At 47.6% G+C, this 20,603-nt stretch overlaps 1 protein-coding gene and 1 pseudogene across 8 annotated transcripts in view; one reads left to right on the forward strand and one right to left on the reverse strand.

Moving 5' to 3' along the window:
* LOC139538872 (nck-associated protein 1-like) overlaps nt 1-1,516 on the reverse strand; it is a 69,558-nt gene extending 68,042 nt beyond the window's left edge. For 4 of the 8 annotated variants that reach the window (XM_071341383.1, XM_071341384.1, XM_071341382.1 and 1 more), the window contains exon 1: nt 1,232-1,497. In XM_071341383.1, coding sequence (XP_071197484.1) covers nt 1,232-1,351 — 120 coding nt within the window. In that variant the 5' untranslated portion in view covers nt 1,352-1,497. Of the gene's footprint in view, nt 1-1,231 lie in introns of all 8 variants that reach the window. The other 4 variants (XM_071341388.1, XM_071341386.1, XM_071341387.1 and 1 more) reach the window with 2 other exon arrangements.
* A 945-nt stretch (nt 1,517-2,461) lies between these two features.
* Nucleotides 2,462-7,812, forward strand: LOC139538191 (dual specificity protein phosphatase 19-like; annotated as a pseudogene).
* The last annotated feature ends 12,791 nt before the right edge of the window (nt 7,813-20,603 follow it).

The following is a 20,603-nucleotide window of genomic DNA, read 5'->3' on the forward strand; positions in this document are numbered from 1 at the left end:
ACACCTCCCCAGTCCCCACTATGAATAAGTAATAATGAATAGTGAATAGTATTAAACTAGTAATACTACTAAGAATGTTTTTCTCTGTAGGGGTTTAAAATAAGTCAATTAAACATCATGGGCCAGTTTCCCAGACACAGATGAAGTCTAGTCCTGGACTAAAAAGCACTTTCATTTAATGTTTCTTTAGTCCAGGACTAGGCTTAATTAGTCTCTAGGAAACTGGTTCTAGTGTGGAATCTGTATCATAATGTCCCCACTTTTACAAGTGTAATAAACAAATCATTATAATCTCTAAAACGGTGCCTTCTGTTAGGTACTTCTCCCTTCTATCCTGCAAAAATGTGTTTTGTTGTGTGATTTTAAAAACAGGACCTATGTGCTACTATGCATCAGGCATTAAATAACAACTCTACAATAACTGTATAACAACCATATCCAATACATGTACAACGACTGTAGATACTGCCGTGCCATTGGTTAGTATCCTACAGTCATGATGTGCAATTTGCCCAATGATGTGTTGATTTGTGCTGGGTGTTTAGTGAGTGTTTAGGCCTACTGGGTGATGTGATGGCTGAATAGAATGGTCTATATCAACAACTGACTGCTGTCAGACCTAGGGCCTAGGCCTAATGTGTGTCAGATAGTGTTAATATTATTACTCTAGTATCTACTAATCCGACACATTATGTGTTCACATTAAATTGATTGATCTCCGATGTCAATCTCACCAACAATAGCTCAAGAATCTAAAACAGCATTCTATTCTTAATTTGATTGAACATTATATTATCAATGTGGTAAACGAGAAACTATGTAACGTTAACTAACGTTAGCTAGCAGCAATCACAAAAAAAATTTGCACATCTAGGCATGTAGGCTATTTCAGTGAGATACTATTTTATTTCAAAGGCAGTGAGCAACATCTTTCAAATATCCCATGAGTTTTTATTATTGTTATACGAAAATTGAAATAGATCAATCTCAGAAAACAGTGATTTGGCATTTTGATGCTATTGATGACAGAGCTTGGCTAGCCACATAGCTAACTTATACTGCAACACATTTCAGGAGGGCCTTGACTGGAATTCTACAGCCCTAGCCGTCATCCTTTGGATTTCAAATGAAGGCTTCTGCCATACATCACAGATCATTTTGGGGTTTGATCTTTAATTTCTCTTCAATGTAGTTACAATTTGAAACTGAAGAATTACACTGAGTACCTTACCTTCTTGATATTATAGACACGAGTGAGCATCCCGATGCCCCGGTCGTTCAGAATGGTAAATTTCTCGGCCAGCTTCTGCTGGCCCGGTTGGAGCGAGCCGCGCGACAATGTTGCCGACATAGCTACTGAATCTTGTAAAATAATCGTTGTAGAATTTGTTTGTTGTGAAAATAGTGACACTCGAGTGTTAAAATGTTATAAATCGCCCATTCTGTGGGTTGAGCGGTTTCGCCAAGCCCCACTCCTCTCTCCCGTCGCAGACTCGGTTTTTACTAGGTGTTGTCCTATCTGACGAAAACGAGGTTGTTTCCTGCAATCCAAAGGCACGTCACGTGACCAGCTAGGGACGGAACATACTATTTTATATGTAGGCTGCACCCACACTACACCCACGACAAAATAGTTCTAAATTATAGATTTGTATTATTCAATTTGTTTGGGCGAGTCATGCGTGCATACATGTTTAATAATGGGAGGTCCCAAGAATCGAATCCACTATCCTGGCGTTGCAATGCTCTACCAACTGAGCTACAGAGGACCAGCATGCATTCCTTGCATTCTTGTGGTGGTCATTATCATTAGTGTGACATTTTATTATATTATTTTCTTAAATATTTGTCATTTGCTATGGTATCAAGAACATACTCTTGCTAAACCGGTTTTTAAAACTGGTTTTTAAAACTAATCTCAACCAATCACAATGCTTGTTTTGACCCACCTGTTGTAGAATACATTATTTAAACATAAATACTGTTCATGTGTAAAACTTCATATGGGCAAGCCCTTTAGGTCAATCCTCGATTCAATGGTATCTCGGTTGTGTTGGAAAATGATGATGACAGAATGTAAAATAGATTTTGAAATAATATACCACTGCACCAGCCTATTGGACACACACACACACACACACACACACACACACACACACACACACACACACACACACACACACACACACACACACACACACACACACACACACACACACACACACAGGCTTTAGAATGGCATCATGTGATAGTGACATCTGTGACACCCAGAAAAAAAGCCCAGGGACCCATACGGGTTGATTGACTGATAGGAGTTCTCAATTTTCAAATTGGGGTTGACAAAATCTGTCCAGAAAACATGCAGGAGTCCATTTGAACCAGGAGCTAGGCACTGTTCACAGTACATCCAAGGGAGTAGCATACCAATTATTCTTTGCTTTGTTTTGAGAAGACAAATGTGATGCAGTCTCTTACCCAGGAAATAAAGACATTTTCCAAGACCAATTTGAGAAAACAATGCACCCGCGTGACAACATTGAGTGGCAGGAGGATTATTGAGACATGGAAAGGGTCAACTATTCATGTTGTAGAGGATACAACTCAGCCTGAGACAGCATGCGGCTATGTACAGGACAACAGCTGGGACTTACAAGTTGGAGTTATTTAACCTTATTTAATATTAGGTGAGTGGATGAGATGTGTGTTATTGACAGGGGACACTTAGCTGTCATAATACAATTGACAGGTGCCTACAGACACACAGAGGTATCAATAAATGATATGGGGGTTTTAAGTTTGTTGCCAATGAGACTCTGAGTCCACTCGATTATTGCATGTAAACACATGTATTTTTCCCTTCAGACAGTTTAAACTTTTACAGTATCATTATTGTAGTAAGTCATTATAAACATATCTGCCAAATCTCTATAGGCTCAGTTATATTTCCATTACAAAATGCCTCACAGGTTCACAATTTGATGATTGTTAATTATTGTTGTAGGCTCACAAGATGCTGCACATGACTTTGGAACTCTGAAAAAATATAAGGTATTGGTTTTATGTAATAGAGACATGTTTATATAATTTTCTGTCTACTTCTGTTTTGTTTTGGCGTTTCATAAATGTTCTTCTTCCATTTCAGGTGTCCCACATATTGAATGTAGCCTATGGTGTTGAAAACGCCTTTCCAGACCTGTTCATTTATAAAACACTGAGCATTCTGGATGTTCCTGATACTGACATAACATCCTATTTCCAAGAGTGCTCAAAATTCATAGACCAAGCATTAAGTTGTTAATGTTCTCACGACCTTGTAGGCTAATGTAGACTAATGTAGACTAATGTAGGCTAATTGGGGGCAGTAATATCCAGTTAAATTTATTTTTCTTCATATTTTGTTTTTATGCTTTAATACCCTATATTTCACTGCATTCATCTTACCTGACAGTAAACATTCCTAAGCATCATGAATGGTGACACACGTTTTTTCCACTTGCTAACTTTTATTATTAATAAGCACTCTGTGTACAGCACATAGGTCAAATTACTTTACTTTACGTTAAGCTACTTTGTTTAACTTTACTTTAGTAATTTCCTTGACTGTTCAAGTTTATTACCTGGCCTATATCTGATACTGGACAGCAGTGAGCAAATGCAAAGCCTCCCTCACTACCTCTAGGTATCCCCAATGGGTAATAAATAATACACGGCAGAGTTTTCACCATGCATAATTTATCCTGTTGTAGAAATATCATATATATAGTGGCCCTATGTTTGCTATACAACCTTTTAGCAAAATGCTGTGCTGGTTACCCAACAACCTGACACTGCCACATGGTGAAAATTCACCACAGGTTTATGATTACAATAACTTGGCCTATTGGAAATAACTTTCCACTCTCAGTTGAATGGAGGTTGGTGGCTACTGGCTATTTTATTTCCCTATGTAACCTGTGATACCATGCAGGGGTAACTCCAATTTGGCTAATCCAACCATCAATGATGCTTAGCTGACTGGGAGAATAATTATATCACCTTACAGCTTGTAATTGTGCCATTGTGTGTGATTAGCATAAGAGTATTTTATTAGTGTAACGATTTTCGTCTGGTGAAGGAGAAGAGGACCAAGGTGCAGCGTGGTAAGTGTTCATTTTAATAAACAAAATAAACTGAACACTGAAATTACAAAAATAATAAAGCGCGAGAACGAAACAGTTCTGTAAGGAACACGCACAAAACAGAAAACAATCACCCACACCCAAAATGTGGAAAACAGGCTACCTAAGTATGATTCTCAATCAGAGACAACGATCGACAGCTGCCTCTGATTGAGAACCATACCAGGCCAAACACAGAAATGGAAAACATAGAAAAACAACATAGAATGCCCACCCCAACTCACGCCCTGACCAAACCAAAATAAAGACATAAAAAAGGAACTAAGGTCAGAACGTGACAATTAGACTACCATGAAGTGCAGGATGATGTAATTGATCTTGTGTTACTGGGGCTGTGTCACGATCGTCAATGGGAGAGAGAGAGGACCAAGGCGCAGCGTGTGGAAAATACATCTTCTCTTTATTAGAAGAAGGACAACGAAACAAAACAACAAACAGACGAACGTGAAGCTATCAAAGACTAAGTGCAAACATGCAACATAGACACAGACAATTACCCACAAAACCCCAATGCCTATGACTGCCTTAAATATGGCTCTCAATCAGAGACAATGAACCACAGCTGCCTCTAATTGAGAACCAATCTAGGCAGCCATAGACATAACTAGACAACTACACTAGACACTACAAAAACACATACATTCCCCATGTCACACCCTGACCTAACTAAAAAACATAAAGAAAACAAAGAATACTAAGGCCAGGGCGTGACAGTACCCCCCCCCCAAAGGTGCGGACTCCGACCGCACAAACTGACATAGAAAGGGGAGGGTCCGGGGTGGGCCCCATCATGGCGGCGGCTCGGGTGCGGGACGTGGCCCCCACTCCACCATTGTCAATACCCGCTTTGGTAGCCTCCTCCAAATGGCCACCCTCCAAATTAACCCCACTGGATTAGGGGGCAGCTCCGGACTGAGGGACGGCAGCTCCGGACTGAGGGACGGCAGCTCCGGACTGAGGGACGGCAGCTCCGGACTGAGGGACGGCAGCTACGGACTGGCTGACGGCTCTAGCTGGTCATGGCTGGCTGACGGCTCTGGCTGGTCATGGCTGGCTGACGGCTCTGGCTGGTCATGGCTGGCTGACGGCTCTGGCTGGTCATGGCTGGCTGACGGCTCTGGCTGGTCATGGCTGGCTGACGGCTCTGGCTGCTCCTGTCTGGCGGAAGGCTCTGGCTGCTCCTGTCTGGCGGAAGGCTCTGGCTGCTCCTGTCTGGCGGAAGGCTCTGGCTGCTCCTGTCTGGCGGAAGGCTCTGGCTGCTCCTGTCTGGCGGAAGGCTCTGGCTGCTCCTGTCTGGCGGAAGGCTCTGGCTGCTCCTGTCTGGCGGAAGGCTCTGGCTGCTCCTGTCTGGCGGAAGGCTCTGGCTGCTCCTGTCTGGCGGAAGGCTCTGGCTGCTCCTGTCTGGCGGAAGGCTCTGGCTGCTCCTGTCTGGCGGAAGGCTCTAGCGGCTCCTGTCTGGCGGAAGGCTCTAGCGGCTCCTGTCTGGCGGAAGGCTCTAGCGGCTCCTGTCTGGCGGAAGGCTCTGAAGGCTCATGGCAGACAGACGGCTCTGAAGGCTCATGGCAGACGGACGGCTCTGAAGGCTCATGGCAGACGGGCGGCTTTGAAGGCTCAGTCCAGACGGGCAGTTCATGCGGCGCTTGGCAGACGGACAGTTCAGACGGCGTTGGGCAGACGGGCAGTTCAGGCGCCGCTGGGCAGACGGCAGACTCTGGCCGGCTGAGACGCACTATAGGCCTGGTGCGTGGTGCCGGAACTGGAGGTACCGGGCTAAGGACACACACCTTCAGGCTAGTGCGGGGAGCAGCAACAGGGCACACTGGACTCTCAAGGCGTACTATAGGCCTGGTGCGTGGTACTGGCACTGGTGGTACCGGGCTGAGGGCACGCACATCAGGGCGAGGACGGGGAGAAGGAACAGTGCGTACAGGACTCTGGAGACACACAGGAGGCTTGATGCGTGGTGCCGGAACTGGAGGCACTGGACTGGAGACACGCACCACAGGGAGAGTGCGTGGAGGAGGAACAGGGCTCTGGAGACGCACTGGAAGCCTGGTGCGTGGTGTAGGCACTGGTGGTACTGGGCTGGGGCGGGGTGGGGTGGTGGCGCCGGAAATACCGGACCGTGCAGGCGTACTGGCTCCCTTGAGCACTGAGCCTGCCCAACCTTACCTGGTTGTATGCTCCCCGTCGCCCGACCAGTGCGGGGAGGTGGAATAACCCGCACCGGCCTATGTAGGCGAACCGGGGACACCATGCGTAAGGCTGGTGCCATGTAAGCCGGCCCGAGGAGACGCACTGGTGGCCAGATGCGTTAGGCCGGCTTCATGACATCCGGCTCAACGCTCAATCTAGCCCGGCCGATACGTGGAGCTGGAATGTACCGAACCGGGCTATGCACACGTACAGGAGACACCATGAGCTCTACTGCGTAACACGGTGTCTGCCCGTACTCTCGCTCTCCACGGTAAGTACAGGGAGTATGCGCAGGTCTCCTACCTGACTTCGCCACACTCCCTTTTATCCCCCCCCCCCCAAGAACATTTTGGGTTGTACTCGCGGGCTTCCAGCCTTGCTTCCGTGCTGCCTCCTCATATCGCCGCCTCTCTGCTTTCGCTGCCTCCAGCTCAGCTTTGGGGCGGCGATATTCTCCTGGTTGAGCCCAAGGTCCCTTACCATCCAATTCGTCCTCCCATGTCCAGAAATCCTGTGTAGGTGGGTCCTGTTGCCGCTTGACACGCCGCTTGGTCCGATTCTGGTGGGTAATTCTGTCACGATCGTCAATGGGAGAGAGAGAGGACCAAGGCACAGCGTGTGGAAAATACATCTTCTCTTTATTAGAAGAAGGACAACGAAACAAAACAACAAACAGACGAACCTGAAGCTATCAAAGACTAAGTGCAAACATGCAACATAGACACAGACAATTACCCACAAAACCCCAATGCCTATGACTGCCTTAAATATGGCTCTCAATCAGAGACAATGAACCACAGCTGCCTCTAATTGAGAACCAATCTAGGCAGCCATAGACATAACTAGACAACTACACTAGACACTACAAAAACACATACATTCCCCATGTCACACCCTGACCTAACTAAAAAACATAAAGAAAACAAAGAATACTAAGGCCAGGGCGTGACAGGCTGTGTGAATTGAAGGGATGGGATTAATATTTAAAGCAGCCGAGCACCTCATGTCTCATGCTTTTGGACTAGATAGCACTAAACTGACATAATGCTTTATAAAAATGTAATAAAAAAATCCCAGAACACTTCTAAAGGTTTTTTTGATTATCAAGTCCCTCAGTTGAGCTATTAATTCCCTTTTTTGTTCAAACTGGGCTGAAGTGCTTTTGGGTATGCCTTCATTCTACTGGCATAAGGCTTGTTTCCCTCTTCTTCCCTCTCAGAAAGGAGTTGTGTTGGTTCACTGCAATTCCGGAGTCTCGAGGTCCGCCTCGGTTGTCATTGGATACCTGATGTCCAGGGAAGGGAAGCCTTTTGATGACGCATTTGCCTTGGTAAAATCAGCCCAGCCAACCACATGCCCAAACCCAGGCTTTGTTGAACAATTGAAAGGTTTCAAACCTAAATGGGGCATACAAGCCAATGGTGGGGACTATGAATGAGCAACAACAGCAACACCTGCAGCTCCAGAGTAATGCATTTCATCATCAGCCACTGTTTCTCATAAAAAGATAATTCTGATAAAGATCCTTGGCTGTGTCCGAAATAGCACTCTATTCCCTATACAGTATTGTGCACTGGGGCCCTGGTCAAACGTAATGCACTATATAGGGAATTGGGTGACATTATGGATCTTAATATGGCCCCTAATCCCCTAATCCAAGGGACCCCACCATCATGTTGAGGTGTTCATTAGCTGTCATTTTTAAATGCCCTACAATGCCCTGTCAATTTACACTGTGGGGCCAGTGTTATCCAATAGTTAAACATTCCCGTCATCAATTTCTAGAAACCACTGAGGGTGGTTTGAGGCCACAATGGAATTGAAAATAATCTAATTTGAATAGGAAAGGTATAAATATACAATTCTCAACTTTATGAACGATGCCATGTCTGTGCAACAATTCTTAAATAAATTTTGAGTCTTTCTTTTTTTGTACCAAAAATGTGTGGGGTGACAGGTAAAGAAACTAAACTAGACTAAACTGATACAAAAATATTATTGTTTAATGTAGAGTTTTAATTTGATTAACGTTAATTTTGGTTTAAGAAATATTACGGACATCCTTAGATGTATTATTGTAAAAATCTATGGGATGTTGAATAACAGATGTATTCTACTGGAGGCAAGATTGTGAGGGTGTTGGTGAATGGAAAAATGCAGAGTCAGGCGCAGGACACAGATATGAGTAATAGTCCAAATTTACTCAAAATATAAGTAAAGTTCCAAACAAGGAACAAACACAATATTCCAAAGCACTATCAACACGAGCCCACATGACAAACAATAACACACAAAACAGAGAGGGAAGTCAGAGGGTTAAATAAGGAACATAATTAATGGAATGAAAACCAGGTGTGTATGATCAAGACAAAACGAAAATGAAACATGGATCGGTGGTGACCGCCGAACTCCGCCCGAACAAGGAGAGGGACCAACTTCGGCCGAAGTCGTGACAGTACCCCCCCTTGACGTGCGGCTCCAGCAGCGCGCCGACACCGGCGTCGGGGACGACCCGGAGGACGAGGCGCAGGGCGATCCAGATGGAGGCGGTGAAATTCCTGCAGTAATGATGGATCCAGGATGTCCTCCACCGGCACCCAGCATCTCTCCTCCGGACCGTCCCCCTCCCACTCCACGAGGTACTGAAGGCCTCTCGCCCGACGTCTTGAGTCCATGATGGCTCGCACAGTATACGCCGGGGCCCCCTCGATGTTCAGAGGGGGCGGAGGAACCTCCCGCACCTCAGACTGCTGGAGCGGACCAGCCACCACCGGCCTGAGGAGAGACACATGGAATGAGGGGTTAATACGGTAATCAGGGGGAAGTTGTAACCTATAACAAACCTCGTTCAACCTCCCCATGACTTTAAATGGCCCCACAAACCGCGGACCCAGCTTCCGGCAGGGCAGGTGAAGGGGCAGGTTTCGGGTCGAGAGCCAGACCCGATCCCCCGGTGCATACTCCGGGGCCTCACTGTGGTGGCGGTTGGCACTCGCCTTCTGCCGCCTGATGGCCCGTTGTAGACGCACATGAGCAGCATCCCATGTCGCCTCCGAGTGCCGAAACCATTCATCCACCACAGGAGCCTCGATCTGGCTCTGATGCCAAGGTGCCAGGACCGGCTGATAACCTAGCACACACTGGAAAGGGGATAGGTTAGTGGAAGAGTAGCGAAGGGAGTTTTGGGCCATCTCCGCCCAGGGGATGAAAACCGACCCCTCCCCCGGCCGGTCCTGGCAATAGGACCGCAGAAACCTACCCACATCCTGGTTTACTCTCTCCACCTGCCCGTTACTCTCGGGGTGAAAACCTGAGGTGAGGCTGACCGAGACCCCCAGGCGTTCCATAAACGCCCTCCAGACTTTAGACGTGAATTGTGGACCCCGATCAGAAACTATATCCTCAGGCACCCCGTAGTGCCGGAATACGTGGGTGAACAGGGCCTCCGCAGTCTGTAGAGCCGTAGGGAGATCGAGCAAAGGAAGGAGACGACAGGACTTAGAAAACCGATCCACAATGACCAGGATCGTGGTATTGCCCCGTGACGGGGGAAGATCCGTCACGAAATCCACCGATAGGTGTGACCACGGTTGCTGTGGAACGGGAAGATGCTGTAATTTCCCTCTGGGCAGGTGTCTAGGTGCCTTGCACTGTGCGCACACCGAGCAGGAGGAAACATAAACCCTCACGTCCTTAGCTAAAGTGGGCCACCAGTACTTCCCAGCAAGACAGCGCACTGTCCGACCGATGCCAGGGTGACCCGAGGAGGGTGACGTGTGGGCCCAACAGATCAAACGATCTGTACAGATGCCCAACTGGACACTGTGGGGGAGTGGGCTCTGCACGTGACGCCCGCTCGATGTTCGCGTCCACCTCCCATACCACCGGTGCCACCAGGCAAGAAGCTGGAATTATGGGAGTGAGATCCGCGGACCGCTCCTCCGTGTCATACATCCGGGACAGTGCGTCTGCCTTAACGTTCTGGGAACCTGGTCTGTAGGATAGAGTGAAAACAAAGCGGGTGAAAAACATGGCCCACCTCGCCTGGCGAGGGTTCAGTCTCCTAGCTGCCTGAATATACTCCAGATTGCGGTGGTGAGTCCAAATGAGGAAAGGGTGTTTAGCCCCCTCAAGCCAATGTCTCCACGCCTTCAGAGCCCTGACAACAGTCAACAGCTCCCGGTCCCCCACATCATAATTTCGCTCCACCGGGCTGAGCCTCTTCGAGAAGAAAGCGCAGGGGCGGAGCTTTAGTGACGTACCCGAGCGCTGAGACAGCACAGCCCCTATCCCAGCCTCGGACGCATCCACCTCAACCATGAACGCTAAGGAGGGATCAGGATGAGCCAGCACGGGAGCCGAGGTAAACAGAGCCTTCAGTTGACAAAAAGCCCTGTCCGCCTCCGCTGACCACTGCAGTCGCACCGGTCCCCCCTTCAGCAAGGAGGTAATGGGAGTCGCTACCTCTGGTAGTAGTTGGCAAACCCTAAGAACCGCTGCACCTCCTTTACCGTGGATGGAGTCGGCCAATTACGCACGGCTGAAATGCGGTCATTCTCCATCTCCACCCCTGACGCAGAAAAGCGGTACTCTAGAAGAAGATGGACTGTTGGAAGATCAGACATTTCTCAGCCTTGACGTACAGGTCATGCTCCAACAGTCGACCAAGCACCCTGCGCACCAGAGACACATGCTCGGCGCGTGTAGCGGAGTATATTAAAATGTCATCTATATACACCACTACACCCTGCCCGTGCAGGTCCCTGAAAATCTCGTCTACAAACGATTGGAAGACTGATGGAGCATTCATTAACCCGTATGGCATGACGAGATACTCATAGTGCCCAGATGTAGTGCTAAATGCCGTCTTCCACTCATCCCCCGCCTTGATACGCACCAGGTTGTAAGCGCTCCTGAGGTCCAATTTTGTGAAGAAGCGCGCCCCGTGCAATGACTCTGTCATACTGGCTATGAGAGGTATGGGTAACTGTATTTTACCGTGATCTGATTCAAACCTCGATAGTCAATACACGGGCGCAAACCTCCATCCTTCTTCACAAAAAAGAAACTCGAGGAGACAGGTGAAATGGAAGGCCGAATGTATCCCTGTCCCAGAGATTCGGTGACATATGTTTCCATAGCCGCCGTCTCCTCCTGTGACAGAGGATACATGTGACTCCTGGGAAGTGCAGCGTCTACCAGGAGATTTATCGCACAACCCCCTGTCGATGGGGTGGTAATTGAGTCGCCTTCTTTTTACAGAAGACGAGTGCCAAATCGGCATATTCGGGGGGAATGTGCATGGTGGATACCTGGTTTGGACTCTCCATCGTAGTGGCACCTAAGGAAACACCTACACACCTCCCTGAGCACTGACGAGACCATCCCTTGAGAGCCCTCTGTTGCCACGAAATATTGGGATCATGAGAGGCCAACCAGGGAAGGCCCAACACAACAGGAAACGCAGGAGAGTTGATCAGAAACAGACTAATTCTCTCCTCATGACTCTCCTGCGTTATCATACGGAGTGGAGTTGTGACCTCCCTGATTAGCCCTGACCCCAAAGGACGACTATCTAAGGTATGTACAGGGAAGGGGACATCAACAGGAACAATAGGGATCCCTAAACTAAGTGCAAAGGTACGGTCAATAAAGTTCCCAGCTGCGCCTGAATCTACTAGCGCCTTATGCTGGGAATGCTGGGAAATCTCAGGAAATGCTATATACAACCACATGTGTGCAACAGGGAGCTCTGGGTGAGGTTTGTGCCTACTCACCTGAGATGATCCACCAGTGCTCCGCCTGCCACCTTGCTTACCTGGGGAACCTCCCCAGCACCGACCAGCAGTGTGTCCTCTGCGGCCACAGGTGGTGCAGGGAACGGTCCCCACTCCGGTCCCCCTCATAGCAGCACCTCCCAGCTCCATCGGGGTAGGATCAGAGGTGCTGGGGGATGGAACTGACAGACCCCGATTTGGACGTCCGCGGGAGGCCAACAGGTTATCCAGCCGGATGGATAGGTCCACTAGCTGGTCCAGGTTAAGTTTGGTGTCCCTGCAGGCTAACTCCCTATGAACGTCCTCGCGTAAACTACACCTGGATCAGGGCCCGCTCACTCCATCCCGCGCCGGCGGCCAGAGTTCTAAAATCCAGAGCGAACTCTTGAGCGCTCCTCATCCCCTGTCTTAAATGGAACAAGCGTTCCCCCGCCGCTCTCCCCTCAGATGGATGATCGAAAACCGGGTGAAATCTTCGTAGTTGTCCAACGTCGGGCCTTCTTCTCCCCAGATGCCGTTGGCCCAGACCAGTGCTTTTCCAGTCAGACAAAAGATGAGGGCGCTCACTCTCTCGCGTCCCGAGGGGGCCGGCTGAACAGCTGCTAGGTAGAGCTCCAGCTGGAGTAGGAACCCCTGGCACCCGGCAGCCGTTCCATCATATGCTCCCGGGACCGAGAGCCGAATCCCACTGGATCCTGATGAAGGAGGTGTGGACATCTGGGTCGGTTGTTGTGGGAGCTGGGGAGGTGCTGATGGGTGATCCGGAAAACCCCCTCTCTCCCATCGGTCCCTGGTTTGCAGCACGCGATCCATGGCTGTACAGAGATTCTGTAACATGGTCGCGTGCTGCTGAACACGCTCCTCCATTGGGAGAGGAGGGCTGGCTGTACCTGCTGACTCCATTATTGGTGCGTTATTCTGTGAGGGTGTTGGTGAATGGAAAAATGCAGAGTCAGGCGCAGGACACAGATATGAGTAATAGTCCAAATTTACTCAAAATATAAGTAAAGTTCCAAACAAGGAACAAACACAATATTCCAGAGCACTATCAACACAAACCCACATGACAAACAATAACACACAAAACAGAGAGGGAAGTCAGAGGGTTAAATAAGGAACATAATTAATGGAATGAAAACCAGGTGTGTATGATCAAGACAAAACAAAACGAAAATTAAACATGGATCGGTGGTGACTAGAAAGCCGGTGACGTCGACCGCCGAACGCCGCCCGAACAAGGAGAGGGACCAACTTCGGCCGAAGTCGTGACACAGATTTTAAATGTTATAATGTACTTCCATGATTTTGTAACAGACATATTATTTTAGATGTTATTATCTTTAGTTTAAAATGTGTTTTTTATTGTAAAAAATATTATTATCCTTCAAGAAGTCCTTTTAGATATTTAATTATTGAGGGTAAATGAAATGAGTTGTTTACTAATGTTAATTTGTTCTATATGAACATGTTTGACTGCAAAATAAAAATGTTGTGAACTCTTGTTCAAGAACAGGGATAAGCAACTTCGATGGGGGTGGGGGCCACAAAAACATCAGTGCCCACAATGGCTCGCGGGTCTGCGTACCCACATCCATACAGGCATGCAGTCAAACTGATTTGTGCAATCAATCTATTTACGCAGTTCACATTTTTGTTTTGAAGTTAATTTCCTGCAATTCTACACATTTGGCCATGGGGTGTGGAGAAAATGTTGCAGTTTTAAAGCAAGTTTTCTCCAATTCTACTCATTTTGCCATGAGGCGGAGAGAACTTTTTGCAATTTTATGACACATTTCATGCAATTCTACTCATTTTGTCATGGGGCAGGGCGAAAGAATGTGTAGTTTTACAGCTGATTTTCTCATGCATTTTGCCATGGGGTGGAGAGAAATTGTTGCCGTTTTAAAGCAAATTTCCTGCAAATCTACACATTTTACCGTGACATATGTCATGTTAATATGATATCTGAGTGAGAGTGACTAACCCTTTAGGTCAAGGCCATTGGGGATGTGTCCTGCGTGCCAGGTGGATATTCGGCCATGATAACCATATGTTTAGATAGCTGGCTAGACTAATTTACCAATCTAAAAATTGTTAGCTGACATGGCTAATTCAGTGACTGTCAGTGACTGACATAACAAGAGAAAAACTGCTGATTCACAACCAAATTTGCACCTTGTGCATTCTACTATTCTAACTCTCAACAGTAAGTTGAGACCACAACTCAGTAAAAAAATGAAGAAAAAAAAATAATATATTTTTCAATGTTGGTCGGGCCCCCGAGGGCCCGTTTTTGGAAATTGATCTGAGGGACTACAAAAGGTGGGCCGTGGGCCGCATGGGCCGCCAGTTGCAGATCCCTATTCTAGAATGTAAACTTATTTTATTTGAGTTTCTTGGACTTTTGTCGCCCATGAGGAAATCGGGAAGGGGACTGTGGATATGTCTCCGTCCGTATAGTACATTTGTATGTTCGTTCATCACACGTGATTTCTCAGACAGCACTTGCCCGATTTTGACTAAACTTTGGTGAATGATGCGTCTTGCCATAGAGATCCACCTTTTACAAAATTACACTGATTGGCCCAAGGGGGACGTTATAGTAATCAACTGTACGTACATTAGTCACACGTGATATCTCAAACACCACTGGCCCGATTTTGATGAAACTTGGATGAATGAAGCGTCATGCCATAGAGATCTGTCATTGACAAAATTACACTGATTGGCCCAAGGGTGGCACTGCATCAATCGTAATGGATGACATGTTTACTGTTGCCTTGCTTTATTTTGGCTTCCATACATAATGTACTGCTTACATTTCCTCCATAATATTTGTTTAGGCAACTAGTGTGAATTATTCGTCAAGAACCTATCTCTTGATTAATGCAAGAATTCACCCTTTTGATCAATGTGCGTGTGTATTCAGAATATACAGTGCCGTCACAAAGTTTTCATATTGTCACGCCCTGACCTTAGAGAGCCTTTTTATTCTCTATTTTGGTTAGGTCAGGGTGTGACTAGGGTGGGTACTCTAGTTTGTATATTTCTATGTTGGCCTGGTATGGTTCCCAATCAGAGGCAGCTGTCTTTCGTTGTCTATGATTGGGGATCATATCAAGGCAGCCTTTTCCCACCTGTTGTTTGTGGGATCTTGATTATGTATTGTTGCTTGTTAGCACTACAAAGCTGTACTGTAACGGTCCTGACCTGTTTTATGTTGTTTTTGTATGTGTTTAGGTCAGGGCATGTGTTTTGGGTGGGCAGTCTATGTTATCTGTTTCTATGTTGGTTGTGGTTGCCTGGTATGGCTCTTAATTAGAGGCAGGTGTTTTGCGTTCTCCTCTAATTAAGAGTCATATTTAGGTAGGGTGTTCTCACTGTTTGTTGGTGGGTGAATGTCTCCTGTGTCGTCGAATGTATGTACCATACGGGACTGTTTGGCTGTTCGTTTATTTTGATGTCGTCTGTTTCCTGTCCGTGAGTTTACGTTTAGTTATGCAAGTTTATGTTCAGGTTTCGTCAACGTCGTTTTCTTGTTTTGTATATTTGAAAGTGTTTTGTTTCGTGTTGCCGTCGGTTTAAATAAAAGATGGCTTATTTCCCAAATGCTGCATTTTGGTCTGATGATCCTTCTCTCCTCTCCTCGTCCGAGGATGAGGAGGGAGACAGCCCTTACAGAATCACCCACCACGCTAAGACCAAGCGGCAAGGGAATGCTCAACAGAGCAACAAGGACTCCTGGACTTGGGAGGAGATCCTGGATGGTAGAGGACCTTGGGCTCAGCCAGGGGAATATCGCCGTCCCAAGGAGGAGTTGGAAGCAGCGAAGGCTGAGAGGCGCTGGTATGAGGAGGCAGCGCGGCGACGCGGTTGGGAGCCCGTGAGTCAGACCCAAAATTTCTTGGGGGGGGGCACACGAGGAGTGTGGCAAAGCCGGGTAGGATACCCGAGCCAACTCCCCGTGCTTACCGTGGAGGTAGAAGGCGTCGTACTGGTAAGACACCGTGTTATGCGGTAAAGCGCACGGTGTCCCCAGTACGCGTGCTTAGCCCAGTACGTCTCCTCGGGCCGGCATACATGGCACCAGCCTTACGAGTGGTGTCCCCGGTTTGCCAGTATAGCCCAGTGCGGGCTATTCCACCTCGCCGCACTGGTAGGGCTACGGGCACCATTCAACCTGGTAAGGTTGGGCAGGCTCGGTGCTCAAGAGCACGTGTCCTCCTTCACGGTCCGGTAGACCCGGTGCCACCTCCATGTACCAGTCCTCCGGTGGCAGCCCCCCGTACCAGGCTGTCTCTCCGGGTTCTCTCTCCAGCTGTTTCCTCCTCTCCAGCGCAGCCAGTGCCTAGACCACGCACCAGGCTGTCTCTCCTTCTCCTCCCTACAGAGCCGTCCTGCCATGACCAGCCAGAACTGTCCTGCCATGATCAGCCAGAGCCGTCCTGCCATGACCAGCCAGAGCCGTCCTGCCATGACCAGCCAGAGCCGTCCTGCCATGACCAGCCAGAGCCGTCCTGCCATGACCTGCCAGAGCCGTCCAGCCAGGACCTGCCAGAGCCGTCCAGCCAGGACCTGCCAGAGCCGTCCAGCCGGGACCTGCCAGAGCCATCCAGCCGGGACCTGCCAGAGCCGTCCAGCCGGGACCTGCCAGAGCCGTCCAGCCGGGACCTGCCAGAGCCGTCCAGCCGGGACCTGCCAGAGCCGTCCAGCCGGGACCTGCCAGAGCCGTCCAGCCGGGACCTGCCAGAGTCCCTCAGCCGGGATCTGCCAGAGTCCCTCAGCCGGGATCTGCCAGAGTCCCTCAGCCGGGATCTGCCAGAGTCCCTCAGCCGGGATCTGCCAGAGTCCCTCAGCCGGGACCTGCCAGAGTCCCTCAGCCGGGACCTGCCAGAGTCCCTCAGCCGGGACCTGCCAGAGTCCCTCAGCCGGGACCTGCCAGAGTCCCTCAGCCGGGACCTGCCAGAGTCCCTCAGCCGGGATCTGCCAGAGTCCCTCAGCCGGGATCTGCCAGAGTCCCTCAGCCGGGATCTGCCAGAGTCCCTCAGCCGGGACCTGCCCCTTGTCCCGGTGCTGCCCCTTGTCCCGGTGCTGCCCCTTGTCCCGGTGCTGCCCCTTGTCCCGGTGCTGCCCCTTGTCCCGGTGCTGCCCCTTGTCCCGGGGCTGCTCCTTGTCCCGGTGCTGCCCCTTGTCCCGGTGCTGCCCCTTGTCCCGGTGCTGCCCCTTGTCCCGGTGCTGCCCCTTGTCCCGGTGCTGCCCCTTGTCCCGGTGCTGCCCCTTGTCCCGGTGCTGCCCCTTGTCCCGGTGCTGCCCCTTGTCCCGGTGCTGCCCCTTGTCCCGGTGCTGCCCCTTCTCCCGGTGCTGGCCGTTCATTTAGGGGATGTTAGTTTTAGGGTGGTCATTGGGAGGGGAAGACAGAAGCGGGGAGTGACTATGGTGGTGTGGGGACAGCGTCCAGAGCCGGAGCCACCACCGTGGTCAACTGCCCACCCAGACCCTCCCCTGGACTTTGTGCTGGTGCGCCCGGCGTTCGCACCTTGAGGGGGGGGTTCTGTAACGGTCCTGACCTGTTTTATGTTGTTTTTGTATGTGTTTAGGTCAGGGCATGTGTTTTGGGTGGGCAGTCTATGTTATCTGTTTCTATGTTGGTTGTGGTTGCCTGGTATGGCTCTTAATTAGAGGCAGGTGTTTTGCGTTCTCCTCTAATTAAGAGTCATATTTAGGTAGGGTGTTCTCACTGTTTGTTGGTGGGTGAATGTCTCCTGTGTCGTCGAATGTATGTACCATACGGGACTGTTTGGCTGTTCGTTTATTTTGATGTCGTCTGTTTCCTGTCCGTGAGTTTACGTTTAGTTATGCAAGTTTATGTTCAGGTTTCGTCAACGTCGTTTTCTTGTTTTGTATATTTGAAAGTGTTTTGTTTCGTGTTGCTGTCGGTTTAAATAAAAGATGGCTTATTTCCCAAATGCTGCATTTTGGTCTGATGATCCTTCTCTCCTCTCCTCGTCCGAGGATGAGGAGGGAGACAGCCCTTACATGTACGTTTTGTTTTGTTACTCTTTATTGTTTTGTTGCTGGTTCACATTAATAAAATTTATGAACGCCTTCCACGCTGAACCTTGGTCCAATCCTTCAAACAACGATCGTTACACATATCCATTGACTTATTCCACATTTTGTTGGGTTACAGCATGTATTCAAAATTGATTACATTTACATTTAAGTCATTTAGCAGACGCTCTTATCCAGAGCGACTTACAAATTAAATAGATTTGTTTCAACCATCCACACACGATACCCGATAATGCCAAAATGAAAACATATTTTTGAAAATGTAGCACATTTATTGAAAATGAAATACAGAAACATCTAATTTACATAAGTATTCACCCCAGAGTCAATACTTTGTAGAAGCATCTTTGGCAGCGATTACCACTGAGTCTTTTGGGTAAGTCTAAGAGCTTTCTACACTTGGATTGTGTAACATCTGCCCATTATTCTTTTCAAAATGATTCAAGCTCTGTCAAATTGGTTGTTGCTCTTTGCTAGACAGCTATTTTCAGGTCTTGCCATAGATTTTCAACTAGATGTAAGTCAAAACTGTAATTTGGCCATTCAGGAACATTCACCGTCTTCTTAGTAAGCAACTCCAGTGTTTTTGGTTATTGTCCTGCTGAAAGGTGAATTTATCTTCCAGTGTCTGGTGGAAAGCAGACTCAACAAGGTTTTCTTCTAGGATTTTGCCTGTGCTTAGCTCCATTCCATTTCATTTATATCCTGAAACTCTCCAGTCCTTAATGATTACAAGCATACCCAGAACATGATGCAGCCACCACTATGCTTAAAAATATGGAGAGAGGTACTCAGTAATGTGTTGTATTGTATTTGCCACAAACATAACACTGTATTCAGGATAAAAAGTGAATTGCTTTGCCACATTATTTGCAGGATTACTTTATTGCCTTGTTGCAAACAGGATGCATGTTTTGGAATATTTTTATTCTGTACAGGCTTCCTTTTTTTTCACTCTGTCAATTAGGTTAGTATTGTGGAGTAACTACAATGTTGCTGATCCATCCTCACTTTTCTCCTATCACAGCCATTAAACTCTGTAACTGTTTTAAAGTCACCATTGTCCTCATGGTGAAATCCCTGAGCGATTTCCATCCTCTCCGGCAACCGAGTTAGGATGGATGCCTGTATCTTTGTAGTGACTGGGTGCATTGATACACCATCCAAAGTGTAATTAAGAACTTCACCATGCTCAAAGGGATATTCAACGAATGCTTTTTTTATTTTACCCATCTACTAATAGGTGCATTGGACAACCTCCCTGGTCTTTGTGGATGAATCTGTGTTTGAAATTCACAGCTTGACTGAGGGACCTTACAGATAATTGTATGTGTGGAGTACAGAGATGAGGTAGTCATTAAAAAAACAGGTTAAACTCTATTACTGCACACATAGTTCATGCAATTTATTATGTGACTTGTTAAGCACATTTGTATTCCTGAACTTATTTAGGCTTGCAATAACAAAGGGGTTGAATACTTATTGACTCAAGATGTTTTATTAATTTGGGAAAATTTGGAAAAACACAATACCACTTTCACATTATGGGTCATTGTGTGTAGTAGGCCAGTGACAAAAAAAATCTAAATGTAATACATTTTTTATTCAGGCTGTAACACAACATAATGTGGAAAAGGTCAAGGGGTGTGAATACTTTCTGAAGACACTGTATATATTGAATAAAATACTGCTACTGAAGAGTTCATCTCCATTCAATTAAGTTTATAAAGTTATTATATTATATTATTTTTGGCTGTTGATCTTCATATCAATTACATCCCTAACACAGCACATCTGATTACAATTACAATATTATGTCCTCATGCATAATAACCACTTAAAAACCTGTTATAATCATGAAATATAACATTTAGTATATGGGCTACTTATGTAAACTCTGCTACACCATTGGACAGATGTACCCTGACATCATCAAAGCAGTGTAATTTGATGAATACATTTTTATTAGCCTACTCTGTCACATCTGTAAATAAGGCACCATGATGCCAAATGCTGTTGGCGCGTTTGCTTGTCATGTTTAATCACAAGAGAGCGGCTCAAATATTGCCGCCTAATCGAGGGGATGCTGTGGTAGACAAGACAACTAACTGTATTTAGACTACTGAACATCAATAGCAGCGAGCTTGGAAATGAGAAGACAAAACAGACTGACCAGTACTAGACTCTAACTACATGGCATGGATTTTGCATCCAACAGAACAGGTGTGGCCATGGCCATAGGCTCTCCGTCGCTGTGAGGAGTCGCTCGCGGGAAAGCTTAACCTCTCACATGTAGACAGGCTTCGGCGGGGATTTCTTTATTCTACATGGGCACGCTGTCTTCGACGCTCACGCGACGGAAGACGGCAGTTGTCTCGGT

The sequence above is a fragment of the Salvelinus alpinus genome, chromosome 14 (genome assembly GCF_045679555.1).
Source record: "Salvelinus alpinus chromosome 14, SLU_Salpinus.1, whole genome shotgun sequence".
Taxonomy (NCBI): Eukaryota; Metazoa; Chordata; class Actinopteri; order Salmoniformes; family Salmonidae; genus Salvelinus; species Salvelinus alpinus.